This window comes from Scyliorhinus canicula, chromosome 10, assembly GCF_902713615.1.
Source record: "Scyliorhinus canicula chromosome 10, sScyCan1.1, whole genome shotgun sequence".
Taxonomy (NCBI): domain Eukaryota; kingdom Metazoa; phylum Chordata; class Chondrichthyes; order Carcharhiniformes; family Scyliorhinidae; genus Scyliorhinus; species Scyliorhinus canicula.
The window spans coordinates 171,478,374-171,503,361 of record NC_052155.1 but is presented as its reverse complement, the minus strand read 5'-3'; the positions used below and the strand labels follow the sequence as shown (position 1 = coordinate 171,503,361).

At 41.9% G+C, this 24,988-nt stretch overlaps 1 protein-coding gene across 1 annotated transcript in view; it reads right to left on the bottom strand.

Annotated features, from left to right (window-relative positions):
• Positions 1-24,988, bottom strand: part of atp6v1c1a (ATPase H+ transporting V1 subunit C1a) — a 77,791-nt gene that overhangs the window by 3,041 nt on the left and 49,762 nt on the right. The window contains exons 9-12 of the mRNA XM_038810138.1: positions 24,201-24,293; positions 24,024-24,117; positions 13,086-13,183; positions 4,809-4,935 (exon numbers count right to left, since the gene is read on the bottom strand). Coding sequence (XP_038666066.1) covers positions 4,809-4,935; positions 13,086-13,183; positions 24,024-24,117; positions 24,201-24,293 — 412 coding nt within the window. The remainder of the gene's footprint in view (positions 1-4,808; positions 4,936-13,085; positions 13,184-24,023; positions 24,118-24,200; positions 24,294-24,988) is intronic.

Genomic DNA, 24,988 nt, shown 5'->3' with positions numbered 1-24,988 from the left:
TCACAATCGTATACTCTTTTACTTTTTTCTTACTGAACTCCAACCTTTATTTCTGATACGTGTGCGTGTTGTTGAGCTATTATTATTTTTGATCAGCTGGTTTAGTGTCTAATAGATTTGCTCTCTTTTCAACTCAAAAAAATCTCCTTTGATTAGTTCCATATTGTTTACTGCACAGTTAGTAAAATGACATTTTGATTCAGAAAAGGCCACATGGAAAATAAATTTAAAAACCTTTGCCATAACCAACAGAGGAGGCAGAATAAAAGGGAGCCAGTTCACTCATTACCTGGCTATAAGCTAAACAACATAAGTAGGCTCCAGAAGCCGGATTACTCAGTAAAGCCTCGGGCAATCTGCTTACAAAGGATCTGTTGATATTCCAGAAATTAATAGTTTAAACAAAAACTGTCGATACGCAAACACAGAACTCAACTAGCTCAAGCAGGCTGTTAAGATGTGTACCTTGTAATAGAACACCACTCATCGGTGAGGGGAGATAAGGAGATAAAGAAATAACAAATCTTTACTCCGTTCCCAAATTGTGTCAGTAAAGATGGAAATATATTTAGACTACACTATCATACTCTCCTGGACGGCAATGGTGTGTGCAGTGCAGAGAAGAGAGGGAGTGGGGTTAAAGGGAACACATCTGCATAAGAGAGAATTTTCAAAAACATTTCTATCGTTAAAGTCACAACTGCATCGGCTTTTATGCTATTTTTCGGTACCATATTACAGAAGTCCAAACTTTGAAAATGTGGTGGTGGATGAAGGGGGACATATTGAAGAGGAAATCAATGTCACATTTGTTTATATCTATTTGGTCTAGGGCGGCTTTAAAGATTGATTTCTATTATGATGTTGTTCATCTTCTGTCGACTAAAATTATTCAAACTAGTATAGAGATCACATTTAATATGGTTGGACCAAGGGCAGCACGGTGGAGCAGTGGTTAGCATTGCTGCCTCATGGCGCCGAGGTCCCAGATTCGGTCCCGGCTCAGGGTCACTGTCAGTGTGGAGTTTGCACATTCACCCTGTGTTTCCGTGGGTTTCACCCCCCCCCTTAAAACCAAAGATGTGCAGGGTAGGTGGATTGGCCACGCTAAATTGCCCCTTAATTTAAAAAAATATATGGTTGGACCAAACAGCATTTAACAGAAATGAGTTTCTCTCATATCAGTTTCAGACAATGAGATTGGTTAGAAAGTTTCAGGGGAGAGCTGGGTGTGCTAAAAGAAGGGCTTTCATTTATTAAGTTCAGCAAGAACTGTAGCTAGTCAATGTGTTGCCGTGATTCTCACATCAAGGAGGGACGGTGAGGCATGATGACAGGACAATTAGTGACTCGGTAAGAAATCCCTTGACAGAAGATCAGGCTGGTGCAAAGGTAAGCCAGCCAATTCAACAAGCACTGACCTGTAAAGTAAGGCGGGGCCCATTATTGTTTGTCTGATGTGACAAGCTGCAAAGCTATTCTGTCCATCAAATATTTTTACGAGTGTCTTCGTTTCACAGGTGTAACCAATGGCTCACCTTCCAGCAGATAGGAAAGATGCAACTCTGGGATCCCAGAATCTTACCAAGGGTCGTTGCTGGGGCCACCTGATCCTTGTACAAACCCTTTATTAGGCCTCCTTTAGAATACGGTGTTCAGTTTTGAGATCCTCGCATGGTGAAATAAGAGCAGAAATCAGGAAAGCCATCTCATCACTGAAACGTGACAAAGCAGCTGGACTAGACAAAAAACCAGCAGAAGCTCTCAAGGCAGATAGTAGCACTTTTGTGGAGATGCTCTATGGATTCCGGAGGAAAATATGGGAGGATTTGGATTGGTTTTGTCACGTGTACCGTGGTACAGTGAAAGAATGGCATCAGATTGGAAGGAAAGTTATGTGATGAAGCTTCCGAAGAAGGGCGATCTCAGTCTTTGTAAGAACTATCGTGAGATAATAGTACTCTCTGTGCCAGGGAAAGTACTGTACCACATCATAGTCGACAGACTGAAAGGGGCAGTAGAAGACATCTTAACGATTTGGCAGGATTCCTCAAAGAAAGATCTTGGGTGGATTAAGTAGCAACCCGGTAGCATGGTGGTTAGCATAAATGCTTCACAGCTCCAGGGTCTCAGGTTCGATTCCCGGCTGGGTCACTGTCTGTGTGGAGTCTGCACGTCCTCCCCGTGTGTGCGTGGGTTTCCTCCGGGTGCTCCGGTTTCCTCCCACAGTCCAAAGATGTGCGGGTTAGGTGGATTGGCCATGCTAAATTGCCCGTAATGTCCTAAAAAAAGTAAGGTTAAGGGGGGGGGGTTGTTGGGTTACGGGTATAGGGTGGATACGTGGGTTTGAGTAGGCACAACATCGAGGGCCGAAGGGCCTGTTCTGTGCTGTACTGTTCTATGTAACCCTACGGATTATAATCAGTCAATCATTGGAATGGAACTCATTGATCTAAATTAGTTTAGTAGACTACGAGAGGGTATTTGACAGCATTGATCAAAACACGCTATGGAAGTTGATGTTGAGCTATGGCATTCCAGGGAAAATAATCTGCTCACGAAGAATACCTACGATAGAATGAGCAATCAAGTCTTGCGCAGGGAAGCTCTCTCTGATAAATTCAACGTACAAACTGGAGCAAGACGGCTGTTGGATGTCACCTTTCCTATTTTTGCTGGCAATGAATTGGATTGTGAGACAAACAACATCAGGTAGAAGAAATGGCATAAACTGAACTCTCACAGAACAGCTGGAAGATTTAGACTGCAGGTGACTTGGCTTTATTATCCCACAACCACATACTGATGGCTTAGAAACATGGAAGACCATCAAAACAATGTTGATGAAAATCTAATCTTCATCAACAAATACCTCAGAAGGATTCTTAGGATACACTGGCCAAATACCATCAATAATATTAGGCTATGGGAGGAGATAAAACAAGACCCAATGGTCCTCCAAATCAAAATGGCAAAAGTGGAATTGGATAGGCCATACTTTGAGGAAGCCAAAGAACAACATTACACGGCGAGCTCTTGCATGGAACCCGCAAGGAAGAGAAAGCAAGGTACAAGACAAACATGGGGGTGGGATACAGAAAAGGAGATGAGAGCCAAGGGCTATACATGGCAACAACTGGAGAGTTTGGCCCAAGACAGGATTAGATGAAGAGGATTTGTCTGTGAACTATGCTCCATCAAGGAGTGAAAAGGCTAAGATAACAAAGATAACAATGGTGGGTGAAATACTGACCCTTATGAAGGTTTAAAGAGGATCACTAAATCGAATCATCTTTTAAACACCCTGAAGTATCACAATTGGCTTAGAAAAGATCCTTTTACTCTATAGTAGCATAGCCATGAGAGTTTCGAGGCATTAAAAATAATGAAAGGACCAAAATGCACCCATGTCAATAAACTATTTGAATTAAGTAGAACTACGGCATATTCATACAAAATATGTAAACAAAGAACTAGGTTAAGTATCTTTTATCTCCCCCCCCCCCCCCCCCAACCACCGCCCCATCAGAGGTCCATCAAGCTGAAGGATAAGTTACTGACTTGTGCAGCGAGTGCGAGTTCCCTTCAAACATTCAAAAGGCTGATACCACTGCATAAAAAAGGTGGGAGGAATAGTAGTTGACATGTCTCATGCTCACTGTGATCTTCTGGAACACTCTGGTTGCTTGAAGGGAAGAGATAAATTTCCCACAATTCTTTATCATTTTTAACACGTCTTCCCGGTGATTAGATGCCCGTTTGCTGGACGGGATGTTTAGGAGTGTCAGCACTTTGGCATGTGGGCCATTGTGAACTTTCGTCAAGAAGTGTCTATCAAATTAAACAATGATTATAGCCATTTTTTTTTTTTTTTAAAACACGCTGGACTGGAACTCAAGACAAAACCATAATTAGAGTTAATAAATTATGACAGGGCTGCACAGACTGATATAGATATAGAATTTACAGTGCAGGAGGCCATTTGGCCCATCGAGTCTGCACCGGCTCTGGGTGCAGGGGTGTTGCTTCCTCTGGCTGTTGAGGGTATAGAACAAGGGGTCACAGTCTAAGGATACAGGGGAGACCATTTGGGACTGAGATGAGGAGAAATTTCTCCATCCATGAGGGGTGACGAGCCTGTGGAAGTCTCGACTAGAGAAGGCTATGGAGGCCAAGCCACTGAATATATTTAAGAAGGAAATGAATAGATTTCGAGACTCTAAAGGTATCAAGGAGTATGGGGAGTATGGCATTGAGATAGAGGATCAGCCATGATCGTATTCAACGGCAGAGCAAGCTCGAGGGGCTGAATGGCCTACTATTTTCTGTGTTTCTTTGCTTCCTATGTGAGTCAGTTATGCTGGTGAAATCCTCACAGTTCAACAATCACCTACAACATAGGTATTGGATTAATGAATGGATGGAACTGCAGACAGATGTGACGTTCTGAATAATATTTTATTTCTTCATCTAACCCCCCTCCCACCCTTGTTCTGTTCAGTCCTTTAAAACGTTAACATCTAGTATACAATCCTATTGATAAGGTATGATTTTGATAACATTTAAATGCTCGATGCCAGTCAGGAGCTGGAAGCCTGGACAACTCTCAAGTCCTGAGGAAAGGGTGCCTGTTTTTCCCAACTGATGCTCCAAATAGGTGTCAGTTAAGTTAGAGCAGCCCAAAGATCCCACCAGAGACATTCCCAATCTGCATACCTCTGCTATCCACCTTAACCAGGGGAGCAATTAGAAAAGCTAAAGACCAATAGATCAAGTAGGACATAAAATGGTGCCATGCAGGTACCTACATCAATGATGGCAGCTGCACTGCTGTCCAGGTGTTTATATAGATCATTGAGTATTTCCCGAAGCTTTTTCATCATCTTTTTGTTAGGTTGTAAAAGCATAGCTTGGAAGTTCACTGGCAAACCATACCTGGATACAAGAGGCAAGACAAAATTACAAAGTGACAAAGAATGGTAGAGATATATTAGGGGCATTTCCTGCTCATTTCATGAGCAAAGCACTGTGCTACACACATATAGAAATGCTTTGTAGCTTGTACATTAAAATAAACATTAACCAACCCTTCATTTGAAGACTCAAATTCTTCTTGTTTTGATCCCAGCTGATGATACTGCTGGACAGGCAAGTCAAAAAATGGAACCTTGGCTCAATAGACCATAACTTTTAATCAATAGACCATAACCTTTGATCAATAGACCATAACCTTACATTTTTTGAGAAACGTGAATGAACAGAGTGTCACAGGACTGCCAATTAGCTTTTTACAAAAGAATAAAACATTTATTAAACATGAAAAGATTGACAACACAATACTCCTTCACCCCATGTACACAAATGTGACAGACTTCTAAGGGTAACACAAGTTACAGAACATATTTTACACAAGATGGTTCCCAGTAAGCACACAATCCCTGTAAACCAACAGGCCAACTGTGATCAGACACTACCTACTCTGAAACCAAGCGTCAGACGCCACCCGACACAGTCTGTGGACCTCTAATCAAATCCCCCCCCCCCCCCCCACCACCTCCACAAGATGCTTCTCACACTGAGTCAAGAGACCTCGCAGGAACACCAATTTCACAACTGTTTCCAAACTGCAATCTCGAAAAAAATCTTCTCCCAAACAATGCTTTCTCACAGATGCTTCAGCAGGAATCCCATCTTTCCTTTCAATATTCCTCTACCTTGAATTGCCATGTGCATTCACTGCTGCCTCACGGTGCCGAGGTTCGATCCCGGCCCCAGGTCACTGTCCTTGTGGAGTTTGCACATTCTCCCCCTGTCTGAGTGGGTCTCAGCCAACACCCAAAAGATGTGCAGGTTTGGTGGATTGGCCACGCTAAACTGCCCCTCAGTTGGATATTTTAAATATCATTAATAAACATTACTTCAGATATCTGGTTTCTCACTAGCCAACTTCACCAGGTCTGCAGCTTTCAGCTCAGTCTTTAACTGTGAGCATCTCTCTGCCCCTTTCTTTAACTTCGGTGAAGGGTACCTTGTTCAGATTAAAGTTCCTTTTGTCCCTTTGACTTCAGTCTCCCTGGGACTTCTCTTTCATTCCCCGATTTCTAGAACTACCTGCTTTTTAATATCCGGGACTTGCTTTCCTCCCATTACTCCACTGTTCTGTTTCTCTGCTTCTGGCAATCTTCTTTGAGAAATGCTTCCACTCCAGCTACCTAGTTCCAACTGCCTTGGATCCAGTTTAAAACTAAACTCAAAAATTATTTCTAACTCAAAAGTGGCCCCTGGTTGCTAAGCAACAACCGAATCTTCACATGTGTGTTTTCACGTTGTAAACTACAATGTAGGCACAGTTTGACATTAAACCAAAACCCCCATGCATGCAAGCATCTTTGTTAAATGTGAATCTAACTAAAGTTTTAACCATTTCTTACAGTCACACACAATTGAACTCACTTAAATCTATATCTCATTTCTCATATCCAAAAATACAAATATAGGTTACTTAAAACTACCTCTGCTTCCTGGCATTTTTCAAAAATTAACAGTTGAAAAGATTAAGAAAACTTAAATAAGGTGTGCCTTTGAAAAGAGATCAGTTTCTCCCAAAGAACTACTAAATTTCTCAGATACAACATAGCAGAACACTCTATTTTTAAAAGTCCTACATAACATAGAAATCTAATGTACATTCCATATGTTAAAACATTTACAATTGTGTAGAGAGTTAGTGTTTCACAGCACAGCAAGAGGCTCTACGGCCCATCGTGTCTGTGCCAGTCATCAAGCACCTATCTATTCTAATCCCATTTTCCAGCACTTGGTCTGTAGTCTTGTATATTATGGCATTTCAAGTGCTCATCTAAATGCTTCTTAAATACTGTGAGGGTGCCCGCCTCTTATCTTCTTTCAGGCAGTGAGTTCCAGATTCTCACCACCCTCTTGGTGAAAAAGCTTTTCCTCAAGTCCCCTCACCGTAAATCTAGGCCCCCTGGTTTTTGACCCCCCTCTACTAAGGGGAAAGGTTTCTTCCTATCTGTGTCCCTCATAATTTTGTACACCTCAATCTAAGCCTTCTCTGCTCCAAGGAGAACAACCCCAGCCCATCATTATAGCTGAAACACTCCAGCCCAGGCAACATCGTGGTGAATCTCCTCTGTACCCTTTCTAGTGCAATCCTTCCTGTGTGGCCACCAGAACTGCACACAGTACTCTAGCTGTGACCTATAGGGCATGTCATACAGCTCCATCTTAACCTCCCTGCCCTTATATTCTATGATGTGGAGATGCCGGCGTTGGACTGGGGTGAGCACAGTAAGAAGTCTTACAACACCAGGTTAAAGTCCAACAGGTTTGTTTCAAACACGAGCTTTCGGAGCACGGCTCCTTCTTCAGGTGAAGAAGGAGCCGTGCTCCGAAAGCTCGTGTTTGAAACAAACCTGTTGGACTTTAACCTGGTGTTGTAAGACTTCTTACTTATATTCTATGCCTGGGGTAATACAGGCAACCATCCCATATGCCTTCTTAACCACCTTATCCATCTGTCCTGCTACCTTCAGGGTACTATGGACATATACCCCAAGGTCCTTCTGGCCGCCAATATCTTCATCGTGTCCCACCACTCATTATGTATTCCCTTGCCTCGTTAGTCCTCCCAAAATGCATCTCACACTTTTCACGGTTAAATGTCATTTGCAGCAGTTCTGTCCATCTGACTAGCCCGTCGATATCATCCTGTAATCAAAGGCTTTCCTCCTTGTTATTTACCACATCACCAATTTTTGAGTCATCTGCAAACTTATTGATCATACCCCCCACATTCACATTGCGATCATTAATGTACACGACAAACAGCAAGGGATCCAGCACCAATCCACTGGACCCAGGCATCCAGTGACAAAAACCATCACCCTCTGCCTCCTGGCACTAAGCCAATTTTGGATCCAATTTGCTCTGGATCCCATGGGCTCTTACCTTCTTTATCAGTCTTCCATGCAGGACCGTGTCAAAAGCCTTACTGAAGTCCATGTAGACTTTATCAACTACATTATTCTCTTACACGCACTTCGTCACCTCCTCAAAAAAAATCAATTTAATTTGTTACACATTATCTCCCCTGACAAAGCTATGCCGACTATCCTAGATTAATTCTTTCCTCTCCAAGCGGACACCAATTCTGTTCCTCAAAATTTTTTCCAATATTTCCCTTTGCCTCACACAGCAGCCTAGGGCAGAGGTTCCCAAACGGCGTGCCCTGAAGGCTCGACAAGTGTGCCACAAAATAAGATACAAAACAATTAAACATTAGCGTAAATATACAAAATCTAATCTTTAATTTCCGCTCCGTGGCTCAGCATTGCCAAGTCCCGATGAACCTTGGGCCTCCTATGCATGTGCCAGCTGGCAATGGGCTGCACATGCACGGTTTGGATTTTTTACGTTGGTCAGGTGCATACGCATGGGCCTAACTGATGTAAACAAATTCAGATCTGCGCATGTGTGGCCCTTTCCTGGCTGGTGCATGCTCAGGAGATTCCAGGTTCTTTGGGAATTGGAGATGGCGATAACAGAGTTTTTTATTTTAAATTTAGAGCATCCAATTCATTTTTTTCAATTAGGGGGCAATTTAGCGTAGCTAATCCACCTAACCTGCAGATCTTTAGGTTGTGGGAGCGAACCCGCGCAAACATGGGGAGAAAGTGCAAACTCCACGCGGACAGTAACCCAGTGCCGGGATCGAACCTAGGACCTCGGTGCCATGCTAACCACTGCGCCGTGCTGTCCTGCCGATAACACAGTTAAGGACAAAGTTAAAGACCTGCGGAAAAAAACAAAACACAAAAAAGGGCACAAGAACCTGGAAAGAAATGAAGGAGATAGGTTGAAAAAAAGAACAGAATAAGTAAAATAAAAACAAGTTCCCATTTCGGGAAGACAGAGGTAAGAAGCAAGAACCAATAAAGTTAAGAAAAGGGAAACAGACTCCTATATTTTATTTCACACGCAAAAGGTGATAAGGCTTTCATTGTAAACTTCTTAATTAAAATTGTATTAAATGGTGGCGTGACATGTTTTTTTTAAGAGGTTTTAGAGATAAAAATGTTTTTGTGTGGGGGGCAGCTCAGTTGGAGAAAATAGGAGGTATCTCAACATTTATTTTATAATACAAAGGTGTGCAGTGCTATAACAAAGGTTGGGGACCACTAGCATTGGTACATGTCATCTGGTCCAGGGGATTTATTCACTTCTAAACCCAAAACTTTCCCCCCTCTCAACGCGAATGTCTTCAATTATATCACAGTCCTCCTCCCTGTTTTCTATACCTAGTCTTTCCCCATGGTGAACACAGATGCAAAATATTCATTTACCACCTCGCCTCTTTCCGCTCCACGATTGCCACTTTTGTCCCTACACTTCCCTTGGTTACCCTCTTGCCTTTAATACACTTCTAAACATCTTGGGATTTTCCTTTATTTTGCCTGTCATTGTTTTTTTCATGCCTACTCTTCGCCTGCCTTTTTTTTTTAAGTACCTCCCTGCACTTTCTATATTCCTCTAGGACATGCACTGTTTTGAGCCCCCTGTATCTGCCATAAGCCTCCTTTCTTTTTCCTTATCCAATCTCGTATAGTCCTTGGCATCCAGGATTCTCTGGGCTTTCTGGTCCCAACCTTTACCTTTATGGGAACATGTTGGCTTTGTACTCTTTCCATGTCCTTTTTGTATGACTCCCACTACTTCGATGTGGATTTTCCTACAAGTAGCTGCTCCCAGCTCACTTTGGCCAGATCTGGTCTTATCCTATGAAAATTGGTCTTCCCCCAATTCAGGACGTTTATTTCTGGTCCATCTTTGTCCTTTTCCATAGCTACCTTAAAACTTACCGTGTTATGGTCACGATCACCAAAATGCTTCCCCAGATATTTGTACCACCTGCCTGGCTTCATTCCCTAAAATTAGGTCAAGCACCGCTCTCTCGTATGGAAGACTTTCGACTTTGTCATGCCGTGTCTAGATTTTGTTACAGTAATAGTGATTGACATTTTTATTTTTTTTAAACTGGGTATTACGTAGCACCTCATTTACCATGCTTACATTCAGTCCTGCCACACTAGGTGATGCTACTACATTTGTTTCATTCGACTACCGGTGTTCACTGCCCTGAATCTGCCTGAGCTTCTTGCCGCACTGTAACAAAGTTAATACCAATAAACAATTATGTTTATAATATCATGCCCTGATTTAATATTTTGGTGTCTCAGTTTTATGATTTTCCAAAAACTGTTTTAATTCTGATGAGAAATGAATGACAATCGATTAACTCTAAAGGCTGGCTGTGTATAAATCAGTAAGGAATGACATTTGGGCATCAGGTGAGAAAGAGATGTTATCCTGTTTGCACTCCTGATATTTCCTTAAATTTCCACGCCACTAATAAACCGGCAGTTGCCATTGCAGCTGCTGGCTGTTTGCAGTACATCAAATAATATTGCCGTAATTAAAATATCGCCATTTTTTAAACTGCTGTGTGCACATCCATTTTGCAGGATCTGTCATCAATTGAAATAAGGAGCAAGATCTTTATATCCTCTGTCCTTTGGAGTGGGAGTGTTCTACACCCAAGTGCCCTTTTATGAATTTTAAATAGGTGCTCAATGTGACCATGTGTTTTCATTAGAACAACAGAGGATGAGGGGTGACCTGATAGAGGTCTAGAAGATTGGGCCTCACGGTAGCATGGTGGTTAGCATCAATGCTTCACAGCTCCAGGGTCCCAGGTTCGATTCCCGGCTGGGTCACTGTCTGTGTGGAGTCTGCACGTCCTCCCCGTGTGTGCGTGGGTTTCCTCCGGGTGCTCCGGTTTCCTCCCACAGTCCAAAGATGTGCGGGTTAGGTGGATTGGCCATGCTAAATTGCCCGTAGTGTAAGGTTAATGGGGGGATTGTTGGGTTACGGGTATACGGGTTACGTGGGTTTAAGTAGGGTGATCATTGCTCGGCACAACATCGAGGGCCGAAGGGCCTGTTCTGTGCTGTACTGTTCTATGTTCTATGTTCTAAGATTGAGGGGCATGGATAGAGTGGATAGGCAGGCATTCTTTCACAGGGTGGAGGAGTCAGTCACCAGGGGGCATAGGTTTACGGTCCGTGGAGCAAAGTTTAGAGGAAATGTGAGATTTTTATTTTTATTTTATTTATTTATTTATTTTTACACAGAGGGTGGCGAGTGCCTGGAAAGCATTGCCAGGGAGGTTGTAGAAGCAGATACATTAACAGTGTTCAAAATAGTCCCATTGCTTTAATCAATCAAACTTCAATATGGTGACCAAAAGCCCATGAAGTTGTTTGTCTGATACAGAGCACACTCAAATTATGTGGCCTGAGTGATTTAACTTGGTAGAACGTTATCACTCAGGAAATACAAATAGAAATGCGAACTCTTGTAGTTGGGAACCATATCCAAATACTTAATTCAGTTTGGTCTGAATAGATTGGTTTACTGAGCCTCCAACAACACAGCTGTGCAGGCTGCCAAGGCAAGAAGCATCAATAGTTATGGAAAGTGCTGCATCTAACATAGCTTGAAGCAGACCTGAATTGACAAAAGGTAGATAAAATACTCTGGGCTACCTATGAACATGGAGAATTTTCTTAACCAACTTTGCTTGACACTGGTTCTCAGCACTGACGCAGTTTTGATGAAAGTGGTTAAAGAATTTGGAGTAAGCTTAGCAGACCAATGTACTCTTAACACTCCACCCAAATGAAGAGCAATAATCATTGAAGTCCGTTACCAATCCTTTTTCAAATGATCTACACAGGTTTCATGCGAACTGCTTGTTAATAGTAGAGACAAGTAGATATAACATTGAAACTCCATTACGAACAATTTTAATTATGTTGAAAAAAAAAAAGGGATTAATGACTATCTTGTGAATTATACATGGGTGGACAATGATATAACTCATGCCCATATTTCCTTCATTCTTGAAAACCATAATTCAAATGATTGGAAAATCTTAGAATTTGCATTTTAGTTAAACATTTCACGCAATTGTGTGAATCCTCAAAGATTAGATGTGGGTGGAACTACACCATCTAACAAACGTAGAATAGCAAAATGTTGAGCGTTTACTATGATTCTACAATGCTGGAGATATTTAGCAGGTCAGGCAATATCGATCAAAAAACAGGAGTTATCGGATGTTTCAGTTTTGAGCTCTTCCTCAGAATGGAGTAGATGTTAGGACAGAAAGTTACCAACGTAGCCCCATTCCTCACATGGTTCGGATCCTCGATTAAATACTTAAATTATTCAGTGCATGTAGTTTATTAGTTTATAATTTCCGTATCATTTTATTTCAATTTTACTCTTCTTTTAACATCCTGTCCACCATTTCTCTGTTGCCTGCTGAATTTGCTTATTTTTGTTGTGAGATGATTGTTACTTGTTTGTATCACGATTATTTAGCCCTTATATTAATTTTCCAATGTAAACAGCACTGCAATTTAGCCTTTGGGCTATGAACATGTTCCTTGAATAAAACGCCATCATTATTATTTGTACATAAACAAATGTCCAATTAAATTATTATGCAGTACAGAATAATCTTTGGCTGAAGTTGGTCAGTATTGGTAACTGAATCATTTAGAAAAAATACTGCCTCTCCTTATCCCAAGAAAGATCCCATTTTTTTATAACATCATTCAAACCAAAGAGTGAAAAATCAAATACATATTTTCAGATATAAAAACAATCCAACTCAAATTGGAAGTAGAATTAAAAAAAAAAATTAAAGTTGATCGCCACCCAGGAGTAACATTAAGCAATGTAAAATGTAGATCATCAGAATTTTGTCTCCAATGTAGAATTTCTGGCTGGAGGGGTGATTTATCTCGAGTGAGATGCCATGAAGGAGTGAAGGAGCTTGTGATCAATAGTAAAATAACCAACCTCGAACAAAAAGCACTCATTTACAATCATTACAAATTAAGAGTTGAAACTGAACAAAAACAATAAGAGATTGTGTAACCACATTTGCAATTACATTAATAAATTCACAAATTTGAAATTTCACAATGCCATACCTTAGAACAGACTCTACAAAAACCCGTAACGCTTTCACATGAATCCATGCAATGAAAGCTTCACTGAAGTTAACTTTCAACCATCGTACCAAGGGACCCTGTAAACAAAACAGTTTAGCGCTTTAACTCAAGACTAATTTATTGCAACGTTGCTATAGTCTTTTGTACTTTTTCCCCCACACAATCACTTATTCAGCCTCAAGATTATCATTTACAAACCAATTCAGGCACTTACTTTTCAACTGGGATATATAAAATAGAATCTGTGCACTTGTTAGTCTGTATTTACTGCTCTTTTTATAAAAATATTGCAAAATGAGGAATACTTTTTTCAACACTTATTTCAGTGCTGCATTAATAGATTTACCAACCAAATTGGATTATTTGCTTTCATTTTATACCAGTAGTACACTCTATAACCTTCTTGCGCACCAAATGCAGGTTACAAGCCAAACATTTTCTGTCAAAAGCAAAATACTGTGGGTGCTTGAAATCTGAAATGCAAACAAAAAATGCTTATTGAGCAGGTGGGGCAACATCTGCGGAGAGAGGAACAATTTATATTTCCGGTTTGTGACCTGTATTAAAAAGTGGATTGTGCCAGAAGGTTGGTCCCGTTTGTTTCTTCACAGATGCTTCCAGGCCGGATGAGTATTTCCATGCATTTTCAATTTTTCTATCAAAGATAATCCGCAATAACAGTTTGAATGTAAATATTTAAAAATCGAAGACAGGGACTACAGGACAGCACAGGGTTATAATGAGGCATGGTGCTAATGACTGCTGGGTTCCTTTTTTTTAAAAATCACCTTGCCTCATTCAAAGATTAAGCTCCCAATTAACTCAATCTATCTGTATTAAATTCTGTACATACACTGCACATATCATTCGCCTATGAATCAGACCTCTATAGCACCTCAAAGAAGTTCAATTTTAAATATAATATTTTCTTTTTTTTAACGTCTTGCCACCTTTCAGCCTCCTGCCTTCCCTCAATTTAAATTTAATTAGAATCCTGCTTCCGTTGGCTTCCTCACCTGTACCTTTTGTCTCAAAGTTATTTGTAAATATGTTTGTTGGTGAGAAAATTCTGTCTCTTCTGCCTCTCACATTATATGATTATGGGACATGTTGGTGGGAAATCCTGCTTTTTACAATATATAACTAATTCTTAACTACGTTGCAAATTGTATCTAACTCTGCAGTTCGATGTACTTTCTGTGTCTGCTACTGGAATAACAGCCCCGTGTGCAAAACAAATGACTCATCGCCAGGTGCGTACTCAGAGACAATGGACTATTAACAAACTTTGCCCACGGTCTGAATGCCTCAAGATATCCCTGCTCTGCCCAGCTAGCCACAAGCTGAAGAATTAGCAACAACAGGAAAAGGCTGTAGATTACAAACTAATAACCATTTATGGCATGGACTGAGATACTGGAGAACTAATTAGTTGCATGTAATGAATTGTGACGCGAATAAAGGTGATCGGCTGTATGTAAATGAGATTACAAACTGAATTTGCTTTCAAATCTGTATATTAACCGGGGGGCGGGGGCCTTAGCTCAAGTGAGAGAGTGCTGTCCAAAGGCTGCAGAGCCTCTGGCCTTTCTCCCAGAATTCTGATATAATAAACTGCTTCTTTACTCATCCAAAAGGCCTTTGTGTGAATATTTTCACCTCTAACAATGTTTTACATATTTATACAAATACAGAGTTCTAGAAATTTACATTCACACCAAGAGTAGATATTTCCTAACCCTCGGCAGTATAAATGCCAGCAGGGTTCTCCTCGCAGGTTTCATTCTACTTGTTCAGCTGATGGCATCATTGTCCTCCTCCCATCTTCCCATGTTTGTCTGCCATAGCTACTCACACATTCTTCATGAGTTACTTCATTACTTTGAGATCGCTTTTTGCTTGGAAATGCAAGAGAAAACAAATGCAAGAGAAAACACTCCTGTGGACTTGGTTAAACGTTTGCCACTGACTGAATTTCACATTTGCCTCACTACTGCCTACTGTCAGTTGTTAATCCTTGCCCCCCCCCCCCCCCCCCCCCCCCCCAGGTGGTGACAAGTCGCACTTCTTTAGCGAATCACTGCAAGAAACCAGCTTTAGGGGGAGATGGTGACGTTGCGATAATGTCCCTCGACTAGTAATCGGGGGGTCCTGCTCTAGGTACACGGCAGCTGGCGAAATTTGAATTCAGTTCAAATCTAGAATGTAAAGTTAGTCTGAGTAATGGTGCCACAAAACTACCATTGGTTCTTGTAAAAGGCCATCTTGTTCACTCGCGTCCTTTAGAAAGGGAAATCTGTCATCCTCACCTGATCATGCCTACGTGTGGCTCCAAATCCGCAACAATGTGGTTAACTCTCAACTGCCCACTGAAATACTCAGTTCAAGGACAATTAGGGATGGGCAACAAATGCTGGCTTTGTCAGCAATATGCATGTTCCATGAACGAATAAAGGAAAAAAATAATGGGAGAGATGCCTCTTCCTACAAGCACATTGAAATGATCAGAAAAGGTTGAAGCTCTAGTCACATGCCAGGATTTTAAATGTAGGTCGCGACCCCCCGGTAGGTCACTGGCGGGTGTCGGGAAGGTCGCAGAGCAATCAGTGGTGGTGTTCCAGATCGCGGGAAAAGCGCCCAACAGCCGCAACCTGCATTTGTATTGAGAAGGGCGTCCACTGCCACATTTTCGTTTTATAAATTTAAGGTACCCAATTCATTCTTTTTCTAATTAAGGGGCAATTTAGCGTGACCAATCCAGCTACCCTGCATATCTTTGGGTTGTGGGGGTGAGACCCACGCACACACACGGAGAATGTGCAAACTCCACACAGACAGTGATGCTGGGCCGGAATCGAACCCGGGTCCTGGGTGCCATGAGGCAGCAGCGCTAACCATCGCACCACCGTTCCACCCGCACTGCCGAGAAGGAAAGGAGATTGTGTGCGGTTTTCTGGCCAGAAGCGGCAGCAGTATATGCCCTGCACCTACACTTAACATCAAGCACCCTGTATGCACGTGCTTTTAGCATCAAATGATGGAGGAGAGTCTTCAACTTTCTAGCTGCTAGCAAACAAGGCAAGAGGAAGTGTGAAGATGAATCATTACAAGTAAGAGATGGCCAGACACACAAATAGGCAGTGTACCTACTGGCCAGGATCTCATGACACATTCCACTGGAGAGAGCTTCACAGGAGAGTCCAAGGCAGGACTCAGCAGTGTTAAATGTTAGCTCTGTGCAGAGCTCCAGGGCCTCTGGTTAACAGCCTACAAAGAAGAAACTTAATTTGGGTGCAAAACAGTATAAATACGATTTCTTGAGGAATGGTTTTGTCAATTGTGACAATGCAAATAAGGATGCAAAAGGGCAGCACCGTGGCGCAGTGGGTTAGCCCTGTTGTCTCACAGCACCGAGGTCCCAGGTTCGATCCCGGCTCTGGGTCACTGTCAGTGTGGAGTTTGCACATTCTCCCCGTGTTTGCGTGGGTTTCACCCCCACAACTCAAAACGATGTGCAGGATAGGTGGATTGGCCACACTAAATTGCCCCTTAATTGGAAAAAATGAATTGGGTACTCTAAATTTATAAAAATAAAAAAAAATAAAAAATAAGGATGGAAAGCTCCTGTGTATTATATGCAGAGAAGCACTGGCAAACGAGAGTACAAGTTTCAGATTTTGAAACAAAGGAGTGGGTGAAAAATTATTTTTGAGGTTGAGACCCCAGAGTCAGTTATTAACTTACAGCTGACTCCAAATGAAAAGACCAAGCTGTTGTACCTGACAGCACATTACAAAAACACCAAAAGCCCAGGAAGATTCCAAGAGTATCCAGTGCTGAGTAAAACAAGCATTTTGTTGGTGTTGCCCTTCACGACAACTTACGTGTGTGAGGTTGGATTTTCCATTCTCACTAAGATGAAGATGACACAAAGGAACTGGCTGAACTCTGCACCTGATGTGCATTGCCCTCTCTTCCTGTGAATCTGATTGGAGTGAGATCGTGAGAAACAAGCTGGCTCCCCTTTCGCATTAAAGGTAGCAAATGTGACATGTGTTATGAAGGTTGGTCAGTTGGCAAAAGTGGGTCCTGGGAAAATAGGTTTAAAAATACTGACTGATATGTTCCCTCCTCCCCTGATCTTTCTTGTGGCAATGGTCTCAAAAGTACAGCAAGTGCCTGTGCACTGCAGTATCACTATTTTATCCCCTGCCTTCAATCTCCCTCACAACCATGCTATTACTTTTCTTTCAACCCCAGCCCACTTTGCCATTTCATCACACTTTTCCCAGTCTGTGGCAAAGTCCGCTGACCAAGTCCAATTATTTTCTTGCCATCTAAAAACACCCAACGTGAACATTAAACTTGTTCTTAACTCAACGGTGCCCAAAATAAAGCAAACTGCAATGGCAATTACTTAAATATCATCATTGCTTCAAGTTTTGAATCATAGTTATTTCAATGATCTTCTCAAGATCCACTGTCCAACGAGAATACAAATCCAGAGAATGTATAACATTTGTCAAAACCTATGGGCCCAGATTTTGCGGTTAGCAAAGGGATGTGCTTGCCGCTGACAACGCAGAATGCCATCCATAAAGATTTAGCGGGTACTGTAGAGTCAATTTCACCAACTACAATATCAATTATATTCTGCTATCTCTTGCATGCAAAACAATGAAATCATCAAACTGAGAAGCCAATCAGATTGAAGAGTTTTCAAAGCAGGAGCGTAAAAGGACAAATCATCGTTCATTGTGCAATCATTCTACAGAGAAAGAAATAAAGATTGGGAATGCACGTGGGATTAAGAGTATCTGAAATATCATATGCTTTTTATTTCAGAAAATACTGGAATGAGAGTGTGCAGGGCTTGACATGCTGGGTCTAAAAATTAGTTGTACAGCAGTAGCATGTTCTACCTCATCCAACAAAGGTTTAACTTTTTTCAATGGTTTTGACAACAATAGTGCATTAAAAAAGTTGAACATTTTGTCAAATCACTGATTGCATTCATGAAAACTGGCACAGCGCACGTTGTAGAGGAGCAGGGTATCACAGCAGTGTCCAAGTTTCCATGTCTATCCAGGCATGTGTGGCTGCTATAGATTATACACAGTAATGAGTGTGAACCCTGACAGTTTCAGTGTAATTACAACCGAGCCAAGGTTACTGGCAAAATAAAAACCATCACTGGTCTGTGTTCAGCTCGGTCTAGTCCATTTCTATCGTACATAGCTCACTTTGCAACATGTTAATAATGTCTTCTGCATTCTTGAAAGTGCAAACTAATTGGATACTGTCATTATTTTAATTGATCTCAAACAGGGCTTTACAAAATGGGATATTTTCTTGACTTAGTTGAATTATTTGAACTATTTTCAAGAAAAGGATTTGTGGGCAAGTGTTCAAACCATTTATCCTATCCCTTCAGCGTTTAAATTATTTCAGTCGTGAACACGTGGGGAAAGTTTAACTGATTACTAAAAACTAAATGTCAAACCAACAGGCTGCACTTGCAGCTCAAAGATGTGGCTGTTTTCTTTATAATACTGTGGGAAATACAATCAGGGCATTAGATATGATTTCTATGGATCCTGATTTACTTTTTTTTTAAATTCTGGCAACTTTTAATATTCTTCAGTTAGAACAAAATGAGAAAATTGGGGAGAAGTGAGGAAATACAAGTGGAATTCAATGCAATGACTATCATGCGCTATGTGTGTCTCCAACATATGCGGGCTTTGGATTTTATTCGCTTAGAACGAATATTGTTATGACATATTAGACAGCAATAATATAGGCCACGCAGGTGCAGTCAAAAGGCAAGTAGAACTGAAATCAAGCAAAAGGAGGAAACTATACTGGTTGATGGCAGTGGAATTTTTGGTTAACTGCGATTTACAGTACTGCAAATATTAAATTTTGCTCAAATCAAAATTCACAAATTTATCGATGAACCCATTTCACCAACAACACAGATTAGACAACTCTGCATAACAGTGCCTGTACGCCACTAGGTGACAAACTATTATTATGGTAATTTACTCCTTTTAAGTATAAAACTTGATTTAAATATCCAATGAATCTAAAAACCTTGTATCAATCAATGACCTAAATTACAAAAGTAAAATACTGTGGCTGTTGGCAATTGGAAATAAAAACAGAAAATGCCAGAAATACTCAGCAGATCTGGCAGATTCTTGCGAAAAAGCAGTTAATGTTTCATTAGAACTTCAGAAATCCACCACTTATGAAGGAACATATTCAAATTAGGGAAACATGGTAGTTCCAATAATCTTGCTGTTCTTGTCCTTCCCAGCAGTGGTAGAGTGGGACCTGGTGAGCACAATCTCAGTGAGCACAATCTCAGTGAGCTGGATGTTAAAGATAGTGCTGGGCGGAATGCTCGTGTGGTCAATGGTATCATGGGCTGCAGAGGCTCCCAGGACGATGAAGATAACAGCCATACGACTTTGGGGTCAGTTCAGTGCTGTGGCAGGGACGGTAACCTGATTGGAGAGATTCAACTATAGATTTGCAGGAAATGCGAGCAAAATTTGGGAGGCAACACATTAGAGGACTTGGGAAAGGAAGGTTGATGATGGGAGTAGTGGATGGCATTTTTTTTTAAATGGAAGGAATAATTTACTGTGCTATTGAGCATAAGAGAGACAGGAGAGTAGTTAAGTGATCAGCAGTTTAATGGGGATGGAGTCAAGGGAACAAGGTGACCTCCGATGAAATGAAGGGAGATAGGGGAGTAAGTAGAGCACGACGACTATTCAAGGTTACAGCAGGGCAAGTTTAGGAGGCGAAGTGGCTTTGTGGACAAGCGAAACAGCAGCAGGTTACGCAATTAGAGATAGCACATACTATTTATAATGGTTATAGAATTTGTTTGCTTCTCTCCAGTACATGAATAGGTTCAAATCACATTTTGTAAGATATTTGCTTAGAATCATGCTGAACAAATGAACATTAATCACTCAACCGGTTTATTTCTAACTACAGGGTTGTTATGCTCACAAAGAGGAATGTAAATAGATAATGGGACAACAAGAACGTAGTGATGAGTAAGAGATTGCAGGTGAGATTATGTTTAAGTGGAAATGTAAAAGACTGCAAGCAGCAGACTCGAACAGCTATTAATCTGGGAACTAAAACTTCACAGAAATAAGTGTGAACTTAAGTTTATAAAGCTTTCAAAAGCTTGTTTTCTTCATCCAGTCATGGCCAGGATTCTCCGTTGCTGGCCCGCCCTGTGAGGACAAAGAATTGGTGCTGAGCCAAATCTCCAATTCATTGCAGCGTGACCGGAGAATCCCGCCGCCGGGGACAGACGGAGAATCCCGCCGCCGGGGACAGACGGAGAATCCCGCCGCCGGGGACAGACGGAGAATCCCGCCGCCGGGGACAGACGGAGAATCCCGCCGCCGGGGACAGACGGAGAATCCCGCCGCCGGGGACAGACGGAGAATCCCGCCGCCGGGGACAGACGGAGAATCCCGCCGCCGGGGACAGACGGAGAATCCCGCCGCCGGGGACAGACGGAGAATCCCGCCGCCGGGGACAGACGGAGAATCCCGCCGCCGGGGACAGACGGAGAATCCCGCCGCCGGGGACAGACGGAGAATCCCGCCGCCGGGGACAGACGGAGAATCCCGCCGCCGGGGACAGACGGAGAATCCCGCCGCCGGGGACAGACGGAGAATCCCGCCCCATATATTTAATTGATGCAAGTCTCACGCCACAGAGTGTGAACAGACCACATAATGACTATTTGGTCACTTATCCATATTGCTTGCCTCAAATACCCCCACTGACGAAATGCGCATCGGGGCAAAGGTTTCTCTTTACTGGGGCTTCGGGACGACGACATGGCGGAGGTGCAAGGGCTTTGGTGAAACTCTGGATGGATCCTGGTTGTTGCTCAATAGACCTGTCATGGCTTTGGCCTTTCCAAGCTATGTGAATGGTTATATGTCACCTGTTACACTGAAAAATCATGCTGAGACAGTTGTTTAGCATGAGGGTTGTGCAGTGTTTACTTGTTTTTTTAACAGATGAGTAGCACCACAAAAGGATGGCAGGTAGGTGATTTGGCATGAGGATACAACCTTATAAATCCTCATTGTGGGTGAGGAAAACCCCCGTTAGAACTACTGACGTTGTGTTTTTCTTTTGTACGCTTGTCATTTTGGGATTATGGAACCCTTACTTGTCTCCTATTAAGGTACAGACAGGTTATGTATCCTGGAAAAGACTGGGTTCCTCTCTTGTTTGTCGTTTGCACTTCTGGTGTTGTTGGAGTAAAGGGAAATATGTATTGGTGCAGGCTCGGACGTGATCGCCATTCTTGGGTTGGTCTTTTATATTTACTTGGCTGCGCAGGTGGTGACAGTGGTCACTTGATTACTTGGCTCATGGAATAGGGTGGGCATATCATTGTTTTGTTAGGGTTTCTTTAATGAGGGGAAACGGGTGGAATCTTGTTCATGGCAGGGCCTAAGCAGTGTTTCTGGAGGTGCTTTGTTTAATGTATGACAGTTATGCAAGTCCCTTAGCCTTTCGGCCCCTATTCTAGTGTGTCGTTGATCCCAGTTTAGCTCGATTGAGTAGGTTAGGGCTGAAGTAACAATGTTTATCTGGATCAGGTGGAGGCAACGTTGGGCAGAGGAGTGGGTGACCCTCTCCTGATATGTCTCCTTTTAAGGACTTCTGGCCTACTCTCCTTCTTGAGATTTGGTTCCCCTGGGGCGAAAGTATTCTGTTTGCTGCGGGGCCTGAGTGCTAGTCTGAGTGCTTTGTTCGGTTCAGCATTGTTCGAGTTTTTCTTCAGCTGGATTGGAGACTGGATGGATCCTCCAGGTGATCTTATATGGGGACTTCCAGACAATATTCCTTCTTGGAGGCTTCAGTTTCCCTTGGTGGTGGTGTACTGGTGGGAGAGAAAAGTACTGTCCCGTTTCCTCTGAGGTTATACTGTTCTGGTCCTGGTATCCCGTTTTTTATGTGCACATTGCTATGTCTAACGACTATTGGTTAATCCTGATGTTCCTCTCCCTCTGGGGTTTCCTATCTTTATTTGGGTAATTAAGCTGCTGATACAGATTCGGATTGGTTATATTTAATTCTCGAGGGTGTCCCTCATCTTGCCAGGAGGAGACGTCAACTACAACGATTACAACTCTGAAACTTTTGTCCAAGTGTTTACTGGTCTTTTCTGTATATATATGTGGAATAATGATCACGCTGTACTGTACGAGATCTGGGAGATTTCTTACGTCTTTGTAGTCAAGTGGCAAACGTAAAACCTTCAATGAAAAAATATATATATTTTTTTTTAAAGTTCCCAATAGTAAGGTAGAAAAAACAAAGCAACAATTACAACTATGGTAATTGTTCAACATTCACAGCAGAGAACTGTGAAGTGGTCCATTTTGGAAGAATGAGGAAAGGCAATATAAAAATAAAGGGTACAATGGGCCAAATTACTTCCTTATGTTCCATAAGTAACTCTTATGATCCAATTCTAAAAAAGAGTGCAGGAGAGAGACCAAGGGAGAAATGTGCATAAATAATTGCCAGTCGTAGGGCAGGGTTGAGAAAATAATTTAAAAGGCTTATAGGATCCTGGGCTGTATAAATAAAGGCATAGAGCATAAAAGCAAACTAGATATGATGAACTTTGTAAAATACAAGTTCCGCCACAACTGGAGTATTATGTCTAAATCTAGAAGGATGGAAGGCTTGTGAGAGGGTGCAGAAAAGATTCCTGAGAATGGTTCTGGGAATGAGGGACTTCAGTTACATCGATAAATTGGAGAGCTGAGGTGGTTTTCCTTAGTGAAGAGAAGGTTGAGAGTTTTCTCGGAAGAACCATGAGAGGTCTCGCCAGAATAGATAGGGAGAAATTGTTCCACTAAATGGGAGGCTCAAGAACCCAAAGACACAAATTTAAGGTGAATGGCAAAAGAACCAACAAGTGAAATAAGGACATTCCTTATGAAGCAAGTGGTTAAGACCGAGAATGCACTTACAGAGTGCAGTGGAGGCAGATTCAATCGTGGTTTTCAAAATGAATTGGATATGGACCTGACAGAAAAGAATTTGCGGGGCTAAGAGGAAATGATGGGGAAACGGGATTCACTGAGCTGCTCTTAAGAGAGCAAGCACTGACACGATTGGCTGAAAGACCTCAATCTGTGTTGTAACCATTATGATTCCATGGTTCTAGGACAAGATTTTATTGTAAATGTTTAATGGCAATGGCTTGGCAATTTTAATTTAGACACATTGATCTTCAAATTTCTTCACCCAGCACAAGAGTCATGCCATAATTGTTTGGGAAAGTTTCTTTGCGGTCAACCTGTGCACTAAAATGAATAACAGAACTATAGAATCCCAGCATTGCAGTCTGCACCGACCCTCTGAAAAGAGCACCCCTACCTAAGCCTACACCCCCATCACATACTCGGAACCTGAACCAGCCTGCACACCCTTGGATACTAAGGGACAAATTAGCGTGGCCAATCCACGTAACCTGCACATCACTGGATTGTGGGAGGAAACCGGTGCACCTGGAGGAAACCCTCAGGGACACGAGGAGAGCGTGCAAACTCCACACAGACAGTCCACCAGAGGCCGGAATTGAACCCGGGTCCCTGGTGCTGCGAGGGAGCAGTGCAAACCACTGTGCCGCCCAATTCGAACTGAAATACTCAAAACTAAAGTAGGAACTTTAATCACATGCTGCTTTCTTCAGCCTCAGGTGATCCTGGGAGCCTATCTGTCAAGGATGCTGGGTTAGATTGAGCAGTCATGTACTGAATGACAGCAATATGCACATAAGAACGCAATTTTTACAGCTGTGTAGGCTGTGGCACGTACTCCAATTTGGATTTGAATACGTACAAACTGTTTCTTTTTGTCAGTTGAGAGCCGAGTCATCTCTTCTTTATCTGCTTTCAGCTCCTCTTCATTATACTGGAAGTCCCGAACAATAAACCTGAAGTGAAGGGCACAAATCTGAGTGCATCCATTTCTGAAACGTAGAGCTCTAATAGAAATTCTCGCAAAATAAATTCTTACTTGTTCTCCCTGGCCTTTAGTCGGAAGTCATCAACAGCCTTCCTGAATAATGTTACAGTGTACAAGCCACTATCCATGTCATCACATATCAACCTTTTAGGAGAGGGGGGAAAAAGATCCTTTGTTTTAAAAAAAAGGACATAATCTAAAAATGCCATATTATTGCTTAGATTCCTACAGCAGTTAAACGTACAAGAAAACTGTTATCCTGTTCAAGTGAACCCACTCTGGTTCTGGTTTTAGTTACAGCACCTCATTTGCGATGTTATAACTGGGATCGACTCCATGTTCGTTCCCAGCATATTAACAATATGTAGTCAATAGCACAAGAGACAAATTTTTAAAATATCAGTTATTTTTCAATACATGCTAAAAAAAATAGCAATTCAATCCATATTATATGCTTGCTTAACGTAAAAGTTGCCAAAATATTTTCTTTTCATTTTTCTAAGATTGAATCATCGTCTAATGCAATGCATCACAGATGGAACCATTCAACCCATTGCATTTGCGCCAGCTCTTTAAAAAAAAAAATCCAGTTTGTCCCATTCACCCAGTCTGTGTGTGTCCTGGAAATTTTCTTTTTTCCTTCAAGCATTTCTGCAATTCCCTTTGGAAAGCTAATACTTAATCGGTTTCCACCAACCTATCAACCAGTGCACTCGTTGCAAATCCTAACTGCCCAATGCATAAAAAAGGTTTTATCTGTTTTGTCTCAGATTCTCTAGCCAATCACCTCAAATCTGTGTACTCTGGTTAGCAACACTCCAGCCATTGGAAACAATTTA